Source organism: Meleagris gallopavo, chromosome 6 (assembly GCF_905368555.1).
Source record: "Meleagris gallopavo chromosome 6, MGAL_WU_HG_1.1, whole genome shotgun sequence".
NCBI classification, from domain to species: domain Eukaryota; kingdom Metazoa; phylum Chordata; class Aves; order Galliformes; family Phasianidae; genus Meleagris; species Meleagris gallopavo.
Genome location: NC_139409.1, coordinates 15,789,389 through 15,810,592, shown reverse-complemented (window position 1 = coordinate 15,810,592; position 21,204 = coordinate 15,789,389). Strand labels below are relative to the sequence as shown.

Below are 21,204 nucleotides of genomic sequence, written 5' to 3'. Positions count from 1 at the left end.
GGTGGCATTGCACTCACAGATCAGGTTGTGTAACCAGGCAGTCCATCAGCACAATGCTTTGATGCAACATCAGCGGTGTGGAAAACTTCACTGGGTGGATCCCGAGCGATGCTAATTGCCTTTTTGTACTGCTGTGTGAAGATTCTGCCAAATTACCTGGCTGACCCACATTGTGGTGATCGTGTTGGTGCTTGTGGAAGGCAGCAGGGAGATGTGCGAAGGCTGTGCTGATTTGGATCTGTGTAAACTGATGTTTTTGGTGAAGAAAGGAACAACAGTGAAGAACAGCAGTCAGGTGAAAGAAAGAAAATGATAATAAACATCCAAAAGTAATTTTTGGGCACATGGAAAGACAGCTGAAAGCGAGGAGAAGGGATGAATATCAAAGACCAATTTCTGCTATGTGCAGGTATATATGCCCATTCTATCATTTAGATTACATGGTAACTGAACGTGAATAACAGCATTTAGGTTATTGATGCTGGAAGAATCTGTCTAACAGACATGCTGGTATAGGAGGCTTAGATGGAGCCTTCGATCTCAAACCACTCCCTCCGGCCTCGCCGCTTTCTGTTCCCGCGCGAGCAGCAGGCTCAGCCCGTACCACAGCTCCCGACGCAGATGGCGTGGCGCTGAGGGAAAAATGGGTTGCTGAGCAACCTGGTTGTGGGTGGGGCGGGCGGTAGGTGGCGGATCCGGAAGCTCTTCCACCGCTTCCGGGCTCGCTCCGGGCCTGGTGGCGGCCGGCCGCAGGGGGCGGCCATTTTCCCGGCCGGCGGGGTCCTCCTGCTCGCGGCGGCTGCCACAGCGGCCGGGCGGCGGGAGGGCGCGGCTTTCTCGCGTGGGCCGGGAAGCGGGGCAGCGCCCCGTGCTCACCGCCAGGAGAATGTTTTCCTTTTCCACCGTGCAGCCTCAGGTAAGGAGTCTGGCCGTGTGCGGTTCGGGGCCCTTCCGCACTGGACTGCTCTTGGGGGCTCCTCTGGGGCTCGGACGGGGCGCCGGGCGGGCGGCGGGGGTCCCTGCGGGGCTGCGGCCGTTTGGTGTTCTGGGGCGGGGGAGAACGGGGGAACCGAACGTGGCACTGGAGGAGAGAGCGGGGTACGGCTGAAGCAGGTAACCTGCAGGGAGGCATTTCTTATTGTTTGTTTCTGTCGTGGTAGCGGGGGCTGTTCTATTCGCACAGCTGGAGTTGTGCAGTTGGCTGTCACGGGGCGTTGTGGCAGTGAGAAAGAAGCGGCTTAGGCAGTAGTGGACGAGAAGTCCTTTAATTATCTTACGTAAAACAATTTGGATGCAGTTGGAAGGGAGGACACCATTCGTGAGCCGGTGAGCAGGATGTCACTTGTGAGTTGTGTGGGCTTCCATCTGAACCAGTCTTTTATCCTTGAGTTTTGCATTGGTGGGATTACTGTGTTACAGTGGGCTTCATGTTAATTGCTTTTGTTGGTGTTATGAAGTGAGAGGAGTGACGTTGTTTTCGGGAATGCATCATTCCACGTTTTTGTATTGGGAAATGCAGCGGGGAAATTTGGTAAGTGGTTTGCATGCCGACTTTGATCACTGGAGTCTTTATAATCTTACTTCAAACTTCTGGAGTTTATCTTGAGCAGTTAATTCTGAGGGACTTCTCACATTGTGCAGCGCAGTCTTTCTGTGCCTTCTGTCTAGTCAAAACACGTGGAAGTTCTTGAAGAACTTAAGCAGGGGCTTAATCAGCAGTCGCAAGGTGGTGTTCACACAGCAGGAGCTGCAGCCCAGTTCCTGCCTAGCGATACATACTGGCAATGGGGCGTTTCAGAAGTGTTGAAATGACTTGTACTGTGTATTCGTGGCAGCCGTGGTCATGATGGAGCAGAAGCCCAGGGCATACCAATTCACAAAATGGTGTCACTGAAATGGCTGAGGGCTGCTGAACTGCAGAATTAACTGTGCTGCGTGTGCATGCTTTGTATAGGCTGGTGTGGTACTCAGAGAGGTTGCTAAATTGGGATCCTAAGGGAAAAAATGTAAACTTAAAAATAAACTCTATAGTACAGGAAAAATATAAGTGATTCAAGTCGAAGAAGTAACACTTCATAGAGGAAAAGAGGTGTTTTATTTATTTTAACAATGTTAGAGCCCACAGTACTTACAAATAAGTTCCTTTGAGCTATTAAGATTTTGATTAAATCCTCGTGATTAAACACTATTTACCCATGGAGTTTGAATAACTTCAAGTAAAATCAGCTTGACGAGATCTACTATTGAGGTAATATGTCCATGGGTAATCTAGAGTTTTCTGTGTTATAATAGTCCATCTTAATATCTGAAGTTAAGTCCTGGCCACTGGTGAGAGGAATGATCTCATTTACCTTTCTTTTTTTCTGTTAATTTTGCTTGAAGAGTATTCTCTTCTGCAGCTACATTGTGAAGTCTACTGGACAGGTGATCTTTGTGCTTAGTTTTGTCCTGACACCAAGATGGCCTTGGAAATACCATGTAAAAAGAGTTCCTGAAAAGCAATAACTGTAAATAAATAGCATTTAAACATTTCAAGAGGTGGTGTAAACTTGCATATTTTTTTCAATGTGGAAATAGTTTTGCTATTGCTTTACCTCTATCTCTCCAAATGCCTGTGTTTCCTTTTTGTGTGCTTGTATGTTTCTATTTGGGAGGTAATTTAACCGTGGTCATAGAATGGCTTGGGTTGGAAGGGACCTCAAGGATCATCTAGTTCCAAGCACCCTGTCACAGACCAGGTTCTAGACCAGGCTGCCCAGGGCCCCATCCAACTTGGCCTTGAACCTCCAGGGATGGAACATCTACAGCCTCTCTGGGCAACCTATGCCAGCACCTCAACAGTCAGTCAGAAAACTTCTCCCTGACATCCAATCTAAATCTGCCCTCCTTTAGTTTAAAACCATTTCCCCTTGTCCTATCACTAGCTGCCTACATAAAAAAATTGATTTCCCTCACGTTCATCATCTTCCTTTAAATATTGGAAAGCTGCAGTGAGGTCTCCCTTCTCTTTTCTGGGCTGAACAAGCCCAGCTCTTTTAGCCTGTCTTCATAGGAGAAGTGCTGCAGCCCTCTGATCACCTTCATGGCCCTTTGCTGGACCCTCTCCAAAAGCTATACATCTTTCCTGTGGATAGAAGCTTAGTTCCTATAAGGGAAAATCACATTTAGTTTCAGTCATTTCATACAAATAAGATACAAAATTGTGGAGTATTTGTCAAAGATAGCAACAAATTATATTGTTCTGTTATCAGGCTGTAACAGCACTTTTGTAGTACAACAAATAAATCATACTTGGAGGAAAAACAGTCCTGAAATTCATGATGGAAGTATTGTATCAGTAACTTTGTTTTCATACTATTTCAGCAAGCATCCTTAAGTTGTGTTAGTTTTCTAACTAACTAAATGTTTGGGTGGGAACTGAGGGCTGTCTTTGTGTTGCCTAAATGTTGATAATCTGTACCTGTTTCTGTATTTGAAAATGTAGTGATTATTTTCTAGAATCCATGTTATGTCTGAAAAGGAACAGGAAACGTGGCTGTTTTTCTCATCCAAACTTTGCTAACTTCTGTTGTACATACTTAAACTCCCATTTTTTTCTGTAATTCGAGCTACCAACTCACAGAGTAGTGTTGAAACTAAATACATGTGATTTGTTATGCAATTCTCGGTTAAAAGGCAATGTACAAGGTACTTTAAGCCATAGTTTGGAAGGGAGACTTGTTTAAATTGTTGAAGACAGCTTAAAGTGTTATTTTTTTTCTTACAGGCTACCGTTCCTTTGAGTCACCTTATCAATGCCTTTCATTCTCCAAAACCCTCCACTACTATTGCCAGCACGACATCCGTACAGCCTGCCCAGAGGGACACCACCTCAGAGCACGATGCTCAGAGCAGTGAGGTACTGGAAACTTTTGGAAAATGGGTCTTTTGCTTATAACTTAATTCAATATTTGACTCGTTTTATTAAATGTTGTAATGGAAATATGGATGGATAGAATGCAACTTTTTTTTTGACAGAACTTCAATAAGTCAGAGTCTTGTTAGTCCTACAAAAATACAGTACTTTTTTAATAAGAAAAAAATGCAGTAATAACTTCCTGAGATGAAGAGAATCTATTTCTGCTTAAATCAACTTTGAATGCAGTGATAACTATGGATACATCCAGGAGACCCTTTTAAAATGACTTCAGCTTTTGATGTTTTATTCATGTATGTCTTACTGAGCATCTAGTTTCATCTCAAAAATAGAACCTAAAGTTTATGTTAAAATAATTTAGGAAAAATGAAAATATAACCCATAGTGTTCTAACAATAAAAAACGATAATTTATATGCAAATACATTTTGGATAGTTTGACATACATTTACTACTTATTTAAGAAAATATTAAGCCTAGTGAAAAGCTCTCTTGAGAGGCTAATATATATTTTAAAGGGTCAAAGCCAATAGGAAAATGTTTTTATAGTTGAGCGTGTTTAAAAAATACCCGTCTGTAAGATGCAGGATTACATTTCCTTAAATTGAGATTACTTCTTTGGTAACTCAGTGGATGCACCTTTTGCTTTTCTCATAGTATCTTTAATTTTCTGTGTAAGAAATTACAGATCTTAGTTCTTATGCTCCTCTAAATACAAAGTTTTTTCCTTTCCTTGTGTCCATTCATCTCATACCTTTCATTTCATACAAGAATGATTATTATTTTCAGATTTTTATTTGAATTCTGGATATAGTATTTAAATATCTGGTCTTCATGTTGCTGCTAAATTTGCTTTATCAAAGTTTTTCTGTAAAAAGCCTGGCCAAAAAAACAAATGAGAAAGTGAATGAAATAAAATGGCTGGATATTGCTGTACATCATCCCCCTCACACCCAGTCATGAAGATTAGAAAGAATTGGAAAAGAACTTTTTTTTGTGTGTGTGTCTATTGCAATCATAGAACTGTTTGAGTTGGAAGGGCCCTTACAGGCCCAGCTCCCCTGTGATGGACAAACTGGGGCACGCACACTGGATTGGGTGCTCATAGCCTGATCCATCCTGACCAGTCCACTGTTGCTCTGGGCACCCTGTGGCCATTGCCTCACCACTCTTATTGTGTAAAAAATAAATAAATAAATAAAAAAATTCCTTATATCCAAATTAAATCTCTTCTCTTTTAGTTTGATACCATTTTCCCCTTGTCCTATCAGGAGTTTCCTATCGTGAAAGGTATTAAAAAAGAAGACTGAATTGGGAAGAAAATTTGCTTACAATAAGTGTACCCTGATCATGAAAATATCAGTGTGAACACATGGAGAAGCTGTTTTGTGTTGACAGTAGCAAATATTCTTAAACTGTCCTTTCATTTATTTCTCGTTGCTTTTTCTTTGTCTGAGCTTTTTGTCTCAAAACCTATATTTTGCAATTAACGTGGCTAATTTCAAATTATTAACAATATGAAGTAAATTCTGAACACTTTTTTTTTTTTTTTTCCAGTCTGTACTTAATTTCAGAGATCTGGGATTGTCTGATTTGAAACCACACCAATACAAAGAGCTCATGAACAGGTTGCTTCCTGGGTACTACCCAGATAACAAAGTCTCGTCACGGTGGCATACGTCGTACGTCTCTGCTGAGTCGTTCTTTGAAAATAAGCATGGTATGTTTTAGAGTGAAGTGCTGATGAAAATGAGTAGAGTTAAACTGTGAAAGTGAGCTGTGTTCTTCTTGTGTTATAGATAACTCACAGTTTTAAAACGTCTAGTACATTTTTTAATGAAAAGAGTGCGAATGTCTTGTTTATTTGAATCATGGGATTCTTCTTTTTATGTTTTAGAAATGTGAATGCAATTTTGAGCTCATGCTTGAAGTTGGTGATTGTTGAACTTGTCTGAACTCAGCTATAGCATGAGGACATATCTTAATGACGAGACTAAGTTAGAAATTTAATCACCACTTTGTTCCACCAAATAAAATGGATTTTGCTCATTTACTAGTGTAACACATTTGTGAAAATCTCCAGTTTACAGAAGGCTGTCCTGTTTTTTGTTGAAGCAGTGTTACATGAGGACTAAATAAAAGGGAGTTCAGGGTAACAAACTGTTAACAGGATGCATAGAGTATTTCCTTTCCAGGGGAAAAAAACAACAAAACAAGAGTGTTTCCTTAAATATGTTTTGTTGGGACTGGCATTAAATGCAGGAAGTGAAGGTATCATAAAGATGTTAGGGAAAGAAGCATGTAAACAACATCTCGTTTGTCAGCATGTGGATGGGAGTAAGGATGGGGGGGTCTAGCAAAATGGAATTCATGTTTAAGAAAGGAAAAACAACCTGTGCGAGAGTTAATGTTTAATTACCATTTAACATGTGTTTACGTTCTGTTATATCAATTCTTACAGGGTTTGTGGACATCTTTAGTGCTTTACGCTCATCATGTTTGTACAGACGGCATCCTCATCCCCTCCAACACTTCTGTTCCGAGCTCAGGTGTTGGCCAGGTATGAAGCAGTGAACTGCACTTTGCTTTTAATTTTCATTACATTTTCCTTTTGAGAAGGTCTTTTTCTTATCTTTTAATGAGAGGTCATGCAGGAAACATTGGTAAACCTCCAGGAAGAGCCTCTAAATTGATATAGCACAGTAATTTTGAGACTGTTCTTGCATTTGAGCTGTATGTTTTCAGATTTAAGTTAGTAAATGTGCTGTAACAAGACAATATTGTTCAAAGTTGTTAGTATTTGTGTATAATATTATTAAAAGACAACAGAAGATTTATTTTGAATCCATAAATCAGTTGAATCTACTGGTCTTTCTAAGGTTTCATGATTTGTTTAAACTGCTCCTGGTTACATGATGGGTAAAAGCAGGGTAATAGCAGGGCTGTTTTAGCAAGAAAGTAATTAGGAGCTCAGTGAGTTCAAATACTGACATCTGTTCAGCTTTTGAATAGATCTTGTCTTAAAGCATGAATTTTTATTCCCATCCTTCTGGTTCAGATTTCAAATATGAAAGATTTGTCAGCGTGCCTGGATTTAATTGCTCTGTTTGTTTCTCTGTTCTCAGAGATGATGATAGAGTTGATCAATTTTCCTTAAAAATTATTATGAAAAAAAATGTATTATTAAACACAGCATAGCATACTTGAAATTGAAAGTTTGGATTACAGCTGTTGTTCAGGGTTGCCTAAACAATGCACATATCACTAAAACATTTTGATTCATTTATTTATACTGTTTATTCCTATAGATTCAAAAGTGCCTTCTGACAACTTCACATTTTTTTGGCTGGAAATGGTCTGCGATTTTCTTCGCTAACTTGATTATTTTGGGGAGGTTATGTTTGCTCCATATATTTTTCATTTAATAAATTGAAATTACTTATGTTTTTAATTGTAGTGTCGTAGTAAGAGAGAGCTCCAAATTTTCCATTTCTCATAATTACTTTTTGTTTTAAAACCCAAGTTTACATACAGAGCCGGAGCTTTAAGACATTGCGGTCAAGATCGAGGCGTTTGCAGTCAACCACAGAACAATTCACTGAAACAAAGAGTTCTTTTCCTTCGCTTTTGAAGGTAACTACAGATAACTTTAGGAAGTTGTGCTTCTTAAGTAAATCTTTGTAATTTACCAAGAGTGCTCTAATATATTTCTTTTGCATTAGTAATTCTAAATTCTGAACTAAATGGCAATGTACTGGTTTTCTCATTAATACACAGATTTGTTTAATATGTTATGACTAGAGATTATTTTAATCTTCAGGGAGATAATTTCAAATCAAAAAACTGGTTTTATGTTTTGGAAATAAAACTGTCTATTCCGTTTTTGTGGTTTTGTTTAAAATAGCTTGGAGTCAGTTAAGTATTTAAACAGAAATACAGCGAGTTAATGCAAAACCTTTTTCTTAATTTTTTTTTTCTTAGTGATCCAGCATGTTATTGATGCTTTGAGAATAGACTTATTTGTAGTAATTATCTTTTTTAAGATGCAAAAACTTTAAACTTGATGTTTCTATGGGTTTAAAAACTTGTCTGCTTTTAATTCAGTAGAGAACTCTAGGCTTGAGGTAGCCAGGCACTTACCAAGACAAAGTTGATTTCGATACTCTTTGCTAATAACTGGTTATGTAGAAGTCAGGCTAATTGTATCATTGGTTCTTATTTTGTGTGTAAATTAGTTCTGAACTTTCCAATTTGTCTAGGCATGTGTGATTTACTTAATCTCTGGACTAATTTTTCTATGGATGGAGATGCACCAGAGCTAGCTCCATGTGGTCGTGGTCTTTGATTTGAGAGGGTATGATACATATCTAATCAACTCTGTCAGAACTACAGTTGGAGAATATTTCACATTTGGGAATAAGTGATTTTCATGAAGGAAAAGGCTTAAGCAAATAACTTGCACTGAATCCAGTGTATAAAGCGAGCTGTGTGCAAAGCTCTCTTGGCTCAGTTGTCCGTTTGGGGTTTGGAGCCTGATCTGTTCAGAGCAAAAAAGATGGCTCTTGCTTGTGCCTTTGTGATCTCACACTTAGCCTACTGGTTTATATTGTCTAACCCCGCAGCATCTGAATTTCAAGCTTTTATTTTTCCCTTTCCCTCACCATGGTACCAAAGAAGTTAACTGTCAGAACTTAGCATAGGCTAACGTTGTTGTGGAATGCATTTTAGGGCTTTTTACTGAGAAAACGAAGAATTGATATTGAGAACTTGGATGCGCTAATGAAAACAAAAAACATCCCAGAAGCACACCAGGATGCTTTTAAAACTGGTTTTGCAGAGGGCTTTTTGAAAGCACAGGTATTCCTGCAGAAGACACTTGGTAAGTTGTTTTAGTCCATGTATTTTTGTCTTTGTGTTCAGAAAGTAGTTTATTTTAGTCTATTTAATGTTTTTCTTTGTTTTCTTTTACAGATTCCTTAAGAAGATCCCGTTTGCTTTCCTTCTTTCTCTTCGTTTTATGTTTTTATCTTGCTGTATATTCTTCATTTTTACCTGGGAAAGGCTCCTTTTCAGATGCCGGTTAGTTATGTTTTTTTGAAGTCATCTTACTTTATTCCTTCCAGCGTATTTAGCTCAAATTAAATGTGTTTTTGTATGATTGTTGTTAGGATAATGCTTCATTGTACTAATGGAAGATAGTCACTGCTTTTGACTACAGTCTTTTAAACTCTAATGCTACAGAATGTTTTCAAGAACAACTTTGGTTTTTTAGTTATTTTTTCCTGATTATTTCAGTGAAACAGTTGCGTGGAAACTAACATAGAGGCAGTCTCTACATAGATTGTGTTAGTCTTTGAATTTAAATGCTGTGATATCTAAGTTGTCAGCAGTAGGGAATAGGATTCAGTTTTTCAACTTCTATTTGTTGTCGCAACCTAATTTACAGTAAGTAGGTACTTGCATGGCCAACTGCCATCATGAGAAATCTGCTGGAAATGGCAGAATGAACAAAGGCTGAGCTCAGATAACTGGAGAATTTCACCTTCATGCTGAGCTATGATTTGGTCTGAAGAAAGCTTTTTAATGTTGAAGGAGAACTTGCGTTTCTGTGTATCTGCTTTTGGATGCAGAGCTTTCTGTGCTTAAAAGAGCTTACCACTGAATTAACTGAAAATATTTTAAGTGTTTTTTTGGTGTTTTTTATTCTTGCTGCACGCTTGTAAATGGAAACATTGCTTTTTAAAAGGCTGTGTGTAAAGGTGATGGCTTAACATTGTATGGATTTGAGTGCAAAGTATGGTCTTGGAACAAAGTAACTTTGCATAAATTTTGCCTTTCCTTTTCTGCTCTCAGTGCGCTTTAGAACATCAAGTATCTTTGATGCAGCAGTGGATCCAATCCAGCTGAAAAATGTTACCTTTGAACATGTAAAAGGGGTAAGTTCAAAAATTGTGAACTCAAAAGTCAATTCAGAAATTTGTTAATTCTTTGAGTAAGCACTGTGAGCTTGGAGGACATCTTACTCTGTTAAAGGAACTGGTTTTTATGACCTGTTTTAAAAGAAACAAATCTTTCTGATATTTGGATAAGCCTAAGGTGTTAAAATTGAAGCGGAGAATATGAATGATTGAATTACATTTCCTATTTTTGTGAAGTAGAGGAGCAGTGCAGTCTTCAGTAACTGACCTCATTTCTTTGCTCCTCTCCTTCCTCCAAAACTTTCTCAATATATTGGAATGTAAGCAGAGCTGCATACTGACTTCAAGTTATAATCTGTGGTTTTCTTTGACTTCGCACATTTCTTGTTATATTTGAAAGACATGATAATTGCACTTTCACATATTTATTGCAGACATGGAAATTCCTAGAAACAACTGGGCCTGACACTGCTGGTGGGATAACTTTATTATTTTTGCTCTTCATCTGTTCCTTAGCTATGTGTTGCAGGATGAGGACTTCCCTTGCCTGAATAGCTTAATTTTTTTAACTGATTAAGTTGATATCTTGACATAGTTTATGATTATATTTGTCTTGGTGGTCAGATCTGGTCCTGAACTGTTTGGTTATCCCTTAGTTTTGTGAACTTCAGTGTTACTGATTCATGTAAACAATTCTGGGAAATAGGCTTGGTATCGACACAAAAGTTTTGTGATACTCTTATCTCCTTTCCTTCCATTTTATATTTTTGTTCAAATAAACTTATCTAAGCCTGTAGTGCAAAGTTTATCTACAAAAAAGATGCAGTATTTTTTGAATGCTTATTGACTTTTTGTGACATGCTTTTAATGTGTAGGTTGAAGAAGCTAAACAGGAATTGCAGGAAGTTGTAGAATTCCTGAAAAACCCGCATAAATTTACTGTGCTGGGAGGTAAACTTCCAAAAGGTAAGAATCATTGCTCACAGAAGTGAGAACTGTATGTAGACGTGGCCACCTTTTGTACCTTTGTTCCATGTTGAATGACTGATTTATAGACTAATCCTTGAATATTTTTTCCTTTGGTTTTGGAGTCAAAAAGGTGCATGATCAAAATGGTACTAAATACCACTGTTCCATTTTCTTTATATTTGAGATAAATAGTAAAACAATATTGGGCATTTGTAGCGGATTTCCTCATTTTGTCCCATTTCAGCTTTTATTTGATAGTCTTACAAACGTTTTTTTGTGGTTGTTTAAATGTGGATCAGACTCCAGATCTTTTAAAGGAGCCCCTTCATACTGCAAGGAATGAGCAGTATCTGAAATAGGATAGCAGAGCTTTTTGAAGCCAAATACAAATTCCTTTAATGCACAGAAAGCACAGCTGTCTAATAAGCCTGTATGGATTTGTTGTCATTGCGTTGTTTTTCTTTTATATTTTCTTTTCTTTCAGGTATTCTGTTGGTTGGACCACCTGGTACTGGCAAAACTCTTCTTGCCCGAGCTGTAGCTGGTGAAGCTGATGTGCCATTTTATTACGCTTCTGGGTCAGAGTTTGATGAGATGTTTGTTGGTGTGGGAGCGAGTCGCATCCGAAGCCTATTCAGTAAGTTGAGCATTTGTGTTTTTGAAATCTTTCAGTGTGCAAGATGAGTATCCAGTGTTGTTTACAGATAGTGAAAGTATCAGTTTTGATAAAGTTCAGTTTTGGTTACTGGAAAAAAACACAGTATCAAGGATGACAAAGCCGTAAGTGTTTAAGTGTCTTTGATTTCCATGAGCAGCAATTGGTTGTAGACACTTGGTGGTCAAAATGAAATTGTAGCAAAATTATAACTGATGTTACAGCATGCCAGTGAGAGTAGAAGTTATTTAATCAAAGATGCAGTGTTCTGTAAATAAAAGTAATATTTTAATTTGTAATTGTATTACCGTAAAATGTAAATCTTGCTCCCTTCAATGGTACTGGAATAAAGGGCTTAGAATGAAACTGTTACATTTTTAAGTTAATAGTTTGCACAAGAGAGGCTTTCTTTAACTATGGAAATAAATGAAATATTACAGAGGGTGTTGAGGGAGAAATGAACTTGTCTTTTGCATGTACGATTGATAGTGTCGTGCATCAGCACTGTAAGAGGTGATTTGCATTTGTAGAAGAAATGTCGCTTTCTTTTAGAAGGGGAACAAAGTGTGCCTTTCTTTCTGATGGTTATAAAGTTTAGATAAGTACAGGTCAGCTTAACATTGACACTAGATGTATGTTCAGCTGGATGAGATGAACTGCGTCCTGGTATGCATGTACAAATCTTATCTTAAAGTTTATCACTGTATTTTATTTTGTTCTCATTACCTGTGTGCTTGAGGGTGATGTCTTTTGCCATTAAAAGGCAGGCTCTGTAAAAATGACCTTATTTTTACTTAATAGATTAATGTTTTGTACCTGAGCCTGCAAAATAAACTGTTCTATGAAGCTGATAGAGGATAGGGTGAATTTCTTAATCTACTGCACTTGTGATTTTTTTGTAGCATGATAAGAATATAGAAGTTGGTGTAGAGATGAAAAACTTGCTGCTCTGTTGCTTCAAGAATGAAATACATTCTTTGAAATGGAGACTAAAATTGCGACAGTTTTGGTGGTGATACAGTGTTCCATAATGCAAGGCTAATAGGAATAGGAGAATCTTGAATTGCATCGTATGCTTTCTGCTAGTTTGTGTGGTTGAAGTGTTCTTCAGCTATTTTTCTTTTGCCAGGGGAAGCAAAAGCAAATGCACCATGTGTTATATTTATTGATGAGTTGGACTCTGTTGGTGGGAAGAGAATTGAATCTCCAATGCATCCATATTCAAGGCAGACCATTAATCAACTTCTTGCTGAAATGGATGGGTAAATATCTGGATTCTGAGGGTATAGAAGGTGTTGACTAGTATTTTGAATATTTGGATGAATTTTTCTTCCTTACAGCTTTGGTTGTCTTAACTTTTAAAAATACTTTTAAGGATATAAATCTATATAATACTACGATAATGCTCTTATGTTACTGTTGGCAGTAGTAGAAAGTTGTCATTAATGGCCTTAAGTAACACAGAAGCTTTTAAGTTACAGTAGTGTAGTATCTACAGTTACCTGAAATAATTTCTTATCGGATCTCAACTCTGAGATCAGGGCATGATTTTCAACCAGTTACTGGGATAAACGTAGTCATTAGTGGATCAAACGTGAGTTGAGATGACTGGTCAGTTGAAGCCATCCCTAATAAGAAATAGAAATTGTTTAAAATAAGTGTAAATTCTGTATAAAAATGCATTCTTGCCTTTTTTTTTTTTTTTTAATACAGCTTTAAACCTAATGAAGGTGTTGTTATTATCGGTGCAACAAACTTTCCTGAAGCATTAGATAAGTGAGTATGACTCACTGATCACTTCCATGGCATGTTTTTCTTTTTTTAAATACAGCAACTAAAGCTTGCTTTGATAATTTTCAGTTATTACAGTATTATAGTTGAAGGTATTTGCAGCTAAAGAGGTTTGTAAATTGAAGAGTTACTTAAATTGAAGAGGCACTTAAAAGGTTGTTAAGCTAAGTATTAAGAAATAAGTAACCTGCTTGTAAATAACTAAAACTTCTGCAAGATTTTCGACTTAATTTGACTGCCTGTGTTCCTTTTTTGCAGTGCATTTTAGTAGTAGTTAACAATAGTATCTTACTATATCTTATTTACAAATATAAAAACATTTAAAATTGCTTGACAATGTATCTTTCACCTTAGCCACAAATAAGAAATGAAATGTGGTTTATGTAGACATCTTTAGAAGGATCAGGTACATCTGTCTTGCTCATATCTCTTAGGAACAGTTTACTGCAGCCTTTTTGAGTCAGTGTATTAAATGATCTTTCCCCTGCAGTGCTTTAATTCGTCCTGGTCGCTTTGACATGCAAGTTACTGTTCCCAAGCCTGATGTAAGAGGTCGTACGGAAATTCTGAAGTGGTATCTTAATAAAATCAAGTATGATCAATGTAAGTAAGAACGTTATTACAGTATCTGTTGATGTAACTGTTCATACTCAACCAGTCCATTGATATCTCAGCCCTTTATTCCAACAGAAGCAGTATCTTTACCTTGTACCTAAAAATAAACAACACAATAATACACAATGTTACAGAGTGTTAAAACAGTTTTCTGAGGCAGTGTTTCTTACCTCCCATGAACGGGTCATAGTGTCTTTAAGCATTAGCATTCATTTCTTTTAAAGCTGGAGCACTTCTTTTGAATGTAACATTTTTAGTAGAATGTGGTTCTTGCTCATAATTTGATCGCTTCTTGGTATCTGTTCACGGTGGAAAACTTTTCAGGAGCACTGTAGACTTGAACGACTTTCTTTTCTTCCCCGCAGCTGTTGATCCAGAAATAATTGCACGAGGTACAGTTGGTTTTTCTGGAGCAGAGCTTGAGAATCTTGTAAACCAAGCTGCCTTGAAGGCAGCTGTTGATGGAAAAGATATGGTAACCATGAAGGAGTTGGAATTCTCCAAGGACAAAATCCTAATGGGTAGGACATAATATACATAACACATAGGTATACGTTAAAGCAGTTTTCTCTGTGTGTGTGATTTACACTTTTGCAGAAGAAGAGAGGGTTTTTGTTTTTATACAAATACATCTTCTGTTTAGTTAGTTCTGAATAGTATTTGAGGCCCGAGAATAATTATGTTAAAAGTAGTGTAGAAAACATTCTTTAAGAGTTGATGCTCTTTCAGAAATTGTTTTAAATGTGAACCCGGAGGAAGGTGCACGTTTGATTTCCTCCTACCCTCCATTTAGGAATATGTGGAGGGGAATAGGTAATTAGAAAACTGGAACTCCTGTTCTATTAACTGTCATACGGTAACACAACACAAACACCTGTGACATATAGACTTAAGGTCTACTCTAATCAAACTTGAGAAGAAGTGCAGTTTCATCAGACAGATTCATGATTCATTTTAGTCTATTCCTTCAGAAGCAGCTTTGCTGTTAAGTACAGGTAGGTGAATTTTGGATGCTAATTAATGCTCCTTAAATGCGAAGTGTTTACAAGTAGTATTTTAGTTAAGCTTGTATGCTGTTCAACTGCTACTTTGTACTCTGAGTATGTATAATCCATGTGTATCATGGCGGCCAGCTGTACAGGCAAGTTTATTTAATTTTTCTTCCTTTTGAAGGACCTGAACGCAGAAGTGTAGAAATTGATGAAAAAAACAAAACCATCACTGCTTACCACGAGTCTGGCCATGCCATCATTGCGTACTACACCAAGGACGCAATGCCGATCAACAAGGCTACCATCATGACACGAGGAACAACCCTGGGGCATGTGAGTATTTTTATAATTTTTCGTTGGTTTACTGATAATTCTAAAAAGTATTTTGGCAGCAGTGCTATTTGTTGTCCTTATAATATAATGTGTATTGGGATGTATTGAGATTTGCTGTTACAGCAGTCTCTTGGAAAGCTGGTTATCTCTTCTATGGTACAAATATCCTTCATTCTGAAATACAGTAGCACTTGCTAATATACTGATTTGATTCTGCTACAGTTAAAATAGCACCCAAGTGCAGCACTTAAAAGAATGTCTGAAGGATCAGAGAGTAGCAACATTGCTTAGCTGTACTTCTGATACAAACATACTTTATCCAGTTGTTTTGTGTCTAGTGTGACTTTTTCTACACCAGATTAGTTGATCACCTTGTTTCTCTACTATAGATGTTCTTTCTGTGTAAGTGCACGATAGCTCTTGTCAGAAAAGAAAAAGTGTAGTTCCAGTCTTGTCTGTTTCTGCAGAGCTTTTGTGCAAGTTAATGTGTTCAGATACAGTAATTGGTGTGAATCATCCAGGAAGTTGATTTGTGCTCAGTCCAAATGTAGAAAATAAGGAGAAATGGATAGAATAGATTATTCTGTTTCTGGTCCTACTTGTAAGCTTCTGTTATTAATTTTTTTGGGGTGGCTCAAAGGAAGCTATTTTAGCTAGCAGACCAAGCAAACCTGACGAGGGCATAGTCTAGGAGGCCCAGAGCACTCGCATAGTTGTGTAAAGCCATTACATCCTCTTTGGATTTAAACAAGATTACTTTTCAAATTACTTCAGTTTGTTACCTGACTGTGTTTCTTTATCTTCCAGGTGTCTTTGCTTCCAGAAAATGACAGATGGAGTGAAACTAGATCCCAGTTACTTGCACAGATGGATGTCTGCATGGGAGGAAGAGTAGCAGAAGAGCTCATATTTGGAAGTGATCACATCACAACAGGTCAAGTCATCAGTAGTTAGAAGAATTTGTGACCAGAGTTCATGGGCAGGTGTATTTAACTTGGTTTCAGTAATTAATTTTAATTTGTTTGCTATCCAGGTGCTTCCAGTGATTTTGACAACGCTACTAAAATTGCAAAACTCATGGTGACTAGGTTTGGAATGAGTGAGAAGGTAGTGTATCATCAGTGCTTAAATACTTACATGCTACATGGGAATGTTCTGTAATGGCTGTCAGTTGTGATAGGGAAAGTATTTTGCCAAAAAGGAAGGCTTTATGATTGGCCCTGCTATAGGAAACTGAATTAGAAAACCTGCGTATATGGTAGTTTAAAAATCAACTTGCAAGATCTTCTCCTCACAATGACCTCAGAAGTTACTAAGGTCTGCAAGGCAGGGGGGTGGGAATTGAGCGAATTTTGGAATTGAGAATAATCTTCTCGTGTTGGGCAGGGTAAAGGAAATGTTTTGTATCCTTCTAAAGAAACTTCTTTCATTGTCACTGTTGGTGTGTTAGTAGTCTTTTTGTTTTCCTTTTAAATGAAATACTTAAGGTTCTGTACTGTGATCTATGGAAACAGAACTCTGCAGTGACTACATAGGTAATGGATAGGCTTCTTGTTTTGCTGCTTTTGTTTGAAATTCTTTTTGTGAACAATTTTGTTTGTTTAGCTTGGTGTTATGACCTATAGTGACACCGGTAAAGTTAGCCCTGAAACTCAATCTGCAATTGAACAAGAAGTAAGAACGCTTTTACGGGTAAGAATCTTCCTTTTGCTATAATACGCTTGTTTTGAGATGAGTTGAGCATCAGTTTACTTTTGTACTGTACATCACTGAAAATACTTGCAAAAGGCTGTTGCAAGCATTCCCAATATTTCACATAGCAACAACTTGGAATATTTGCATGTCAAAATTTCTCATATATTTTCCTTTGCAAGCAGTGGATAACAAGTTGTTGCCATTGGGTTTTTAATGTTCCTTAACACTTCTTCTTGCATTACGTCAGGATTTGTATGTTGTGTATTCATAGGAAAAAAAAATAGTGCTCTAAAGTGTTATAGAACAGATACAACAGCTCCGTGTTGCTCCCACATCTCGTAACTTGCAGCTAACTCGTTTTGTGTAGAGAGATCAGAGTCATTTGGTCAGGGGTTCTGTTTCTCACGGGATCAGAATCAGATGCTTAGGGTAGGTTGTAACAGTTGATTGTCACCAAGCTTCCAGATCTGTTCTGGTATTCTGAATTAGTTTCCTACAGGCATAAGAACTATTCATATATAATAATATTTAAACTCTTACGACTATTGCTGAAACTGTTTCTGAACTGACTGGTGAGCTAAAAAGCCGTCAATGTAGAACTGAAAGTTAAAATTGAAGCTGGTAGTGCTGGCAGTTTTACTTGCAGCAACAGCAGACTTGCTGGGTAGCGCTCACCTCTCAGGATGTACATAACACTTTGAGAGCTCAATGTTTGGAGGACTTTACATCTTGAGGAACATCTTGAATGCTGCAACGCTGTCCATAATGTAAAATCAAATATTTAATAAGCGACTTTACAGATCTAGAAATGCTTTCTAAGTCATGTTTAAAAATACTCTGGCTTATCTGTGGATTTTGTTTTCAGTTGTACTTCTGCAAAATGGAGAGGTGGCATAAAGCTGTGTTTTCTTGAGCAGTTATGCCAGCTGAATCTTAAATCTAGGTGAGACAGGAGCTGTGCTAGCTGTGATGTGTGTGGCACGACTTTAAGTACGTGTTCCAAGCTGCATTTACCCAGAAACAATTTTAAAAACAATTCTGCTGTTACTTTTGTTCAAATGTCTTGAAAATTCCTACTACTTTTTTTTGTTTGTTTAATATTAGGACTCATACGAGCGAGCAAAGAACATCTTGAAGACTCATGCAAAAGAACACAAGAATTTAGCAGAAGCTCTCTTGAAATACGAGACTTTGGATGCCAAAGAAATCCAAATTGTTCTAGAGGGGAAAAAACTAGAAGTAAGATGATAACTTCTGGGATACAGTTACTGATAATCTGAAGAATGTACATCTAGCAGTGCAGTAGACTACGCAGCATAGCTTTTTTCCCTTTCTGATGTGTGTATGGCATTAGTGACATGATTAATTCTGTTTCTTGTGAGCTTCTGTTGTTTATCTGTTTGTTGTGTCTCTTTGGAATAAGACACGAGAATAAAAAATGTTCTTCATCTTCTGCTCTTCCACAAGAAGTTATTCAGAAAGGCAAATCTCAGGGTTGAATTCAGTATTCTGGTTTAGTCGGTTGTGTTGAAGCTGAGAAGAAAAATGTGCAGATGTACTGTGGTGTGTTTTGGCATTGCTTCCTGAGTCATGCTGCTACATGTGCATTTGAAGTGATACCCCATAATATATACTATAGAGTTTTTTATGGGTAGTGACAAATTGACATGTAAAACAGTATGTAGTCTAATGCTCACACTCTGTTTGAAGGTAGGGATCACTTTTAAAGAAGATATATTTGGAAATGCAACAAAGCACATGTTGTATGAATAAAGCAGCTACAGAGTGCATCTCTAAAGAGAATTATGAGAACTCCATGTAAAACAAAAATATTACTGATTTATCTTCTCAGTGTTCTTGGAGTTAAAATGCACACATACAGAGCTGGGAGAGAGATTTTAATGTGAACACCAGTAACAGGCTAAACATGCCTAATCTCTTTGGACTGTGTTTTGGGAAGAACCACGGCAGGGATAAGAGAAATACCTGTGACCTCTGATGTGCTGCTGACAAGACTCCTAATTTGTTTTATTACTACAGTAGACGGATATGATTTGATAAGTGCTTTTATACTGCTGGAGATCCTATATCATTAGTTTGTGCTAATACTATGTATAGGCATCTGATATTCCAACAAAGAATTTCTTCAAAGTGGACGCTACTTTTTTTTGCTAAAAGTAGTTCAGAAAATGTTTGAAGCATGTGTTTCAAATAACATTCCCAGTCCTGTTCAGTACAGCTAGGAAAGCTGGTGGTTTTTTTTGTTTTGGGTTTTTTTTCCCCGCCTCTTCTTCATCCAACTCTTACAGAAGCTCCTGGAAATTCTGGCCTCTTACAAAAAATCAGTTTCCAACCAAGTAGAAGTGATTGCTAGCAATTGTATGCCAGTATTCTGCTGATCTCATGGAACTGTTTTTTTAGGTTAAACAGCTTTATTATAATCTTCTGCACAATTAATGGTAGACTCCTGGGACTGTAAACTTCTGTTGCAGAGAAGGCCTTCATTATTGTGTTAATGTTCAATGTTTGACATGGTTGGAGATGCAGATAGTTGAGCTGGTGCCAATAAATGTGAATGACAATTGATAACCACATTTAAAGCTAACATTAAATTGCTTTAGAGTTTTCTGAGTGTAATACCTGTTTTTGTTTTTTTTCTTTTCCCCCCCCAGTAAAATCAGATGCATTCTTTTTTTCTTCTGAAACTAGGATAACTTTCTATTTGCTTATTTTTCCATTGTCAGCTATGATAGTGACATCCCAGCATGGGAGAACTTGAAAATGTTAAAAAATATACCAAATGCCTAGGCTGACTAGTTACAGTTGTACATGTATTTTAGAAATATGCCAATGGAAACAGAAATATACTGCATATTTGCATCTGTTTTTGGAATAATAAAGGTTCAATTTAATTATGGACATTGGCTTTTCCTTTTACTTACCACTGTAAAAAGCTATGGAATGTAATACAGAGTTCCTATTATGTAAACGGAATATATAAAACATTTGAACTTGTAAATAAATTTAGTAGTTACGGGAAAAAATGTATACTAATTGTATTTCTAGGGGATGTTCTCCCTAGAAATTCAGACCTGTTCTTCAGTTCCTGCTTTCAGCAATGGGACTTGGACAGAAATGTTTCCAGTTGAATAATGCAAATCTGTCATTAAAAGCAAAAGCAGAAAACTTCGACTTCAAAAGTAAAAATATCTACTGAATGATCTGTTTTGTGGGGTGAGTCCTGTGGTCTAACATCTTTATTTTGAACACTTCTTGGTATACACAAAGAAGAGCCAAGTGCAGTTTCTTTTGGGTATAAAGTGTATATATTTGCCTTCCGGCCAGCTCATAGCAGCTGTGCTCCTCAGGGAGTGGTGTGCATATATCATGTATGTGCTTTCAAGCAAACTTACATGGAATTAGAAAGAGACCTGGATTTAAAGGGGACCTTTAAGATCATCTAGCTCTAACCTCTCTGCTGGGGGCAGGGACACCTCCCACTAGATCAGGTTGTTTAGGACTGTATCCAACCTGGTCTTGAACACCTCCTGAGAAGGGGCATCCACAACTTCTCTGGGCAGTCTGTTCCTGTGCTTTGCTCACCCCCCCCCTGGGGGAAGAATTTCTTATTTCTTCCTAATAATTGATATAAATTTCCTTCAGTTTAAAAACAATTCCCCCTTGTCCTGTCACTCCCTGACAGAGTCCCCCCCGCCTTTCCTTTCAGCCCCCTTTAGGAATTGGACGGCTGCTGTAAGGTCTCCTCAGGGCTTTCTCTTCTACAGACTGAACAACCCTGGAAAGAAGCTCCAGATGGCTGATGACTTTTGTGGCCCTGCTCTAACAGATCCATCTTCTCTTGTGCTGAGGGCCTCAAGCCTGGACGCAGTACTCTAGGTGGGACTTTGCCATTATAAAAGCACTAATACAAACATTGGAATGCTTAAGGTTAACAGAATCATAGAACGGTTTGGGTTGGAAAGGATTTTTAGAGATCATTTAGTTCCAACCCCCCTGCTGCAGGCAAGGACACCTCCCACTAGACCAGGTTGCTCAAAGCCCCATCTTGACTGGCCTTGAACCAGGGAGAAAGAAGTGATGTGTATGGGCTCAGGCTTTTTGGTTTCCTGCCCTCCTCCACTGATCCTTAAATTTAGCTTTGTGCTTTGAAACCTGTCCTAGAAAGTTGCTAGCTGTAAAACTAGGGTTCTGTAATTGGACAAGAAAAAAACATTCTTCTGAGATAGAAATTTGCAGTGAAGGTCAAGTTACCCTTGGCAAAAAATTTCCAATAAGAATTCTCAAGTTGTTTAAGTAGAGG

The 21,204-nt window shown here is 37.8% G+C and overlaps 1 protein-coding gene across 1 annotated transcript; it reads left to right on the top strand.

Annotated features, from left to right (window-relative positions):
• The first annotated feature begins 693 nt into the window (after positions 1-693).
• Positions 694-19,802, top strand: YME1L1 (YME1 like 1 ATPase). The gene is made up of 19 exons (XM_003207007.4): positions 694-916; positions 3,767-3,898; positions 5,473-5,635; positions 6,377-6,475; positions 7,439-7,548; positions 8,644-8,794; positions 8,887-8,994; positions 9,769-9,851; positions 10,709-10,799; positions 11,287-11,439; positions 12,587-12,719; positions 13,171-13,233; positions 13,739-13,851; positions 14,229-14,384; positions 15,037-15,188; positions 15,996-16,122; positions 16,222-16,295; positions 16,794-16,880; positions 17,988-19,802. Exons 1-19 carry the CDS (start codon positions 887-889, stop codon positions 18,129-18,131), a joined length of 2,169 nt encoding a protein of 722 aa, XP_003207055.1. The 5' UTR covers positions 694-886; the 3' UTR covers positions 18,132-19,802.
• Positions 19,803-21,204: the final 1,402 nt, after the last annotated feature.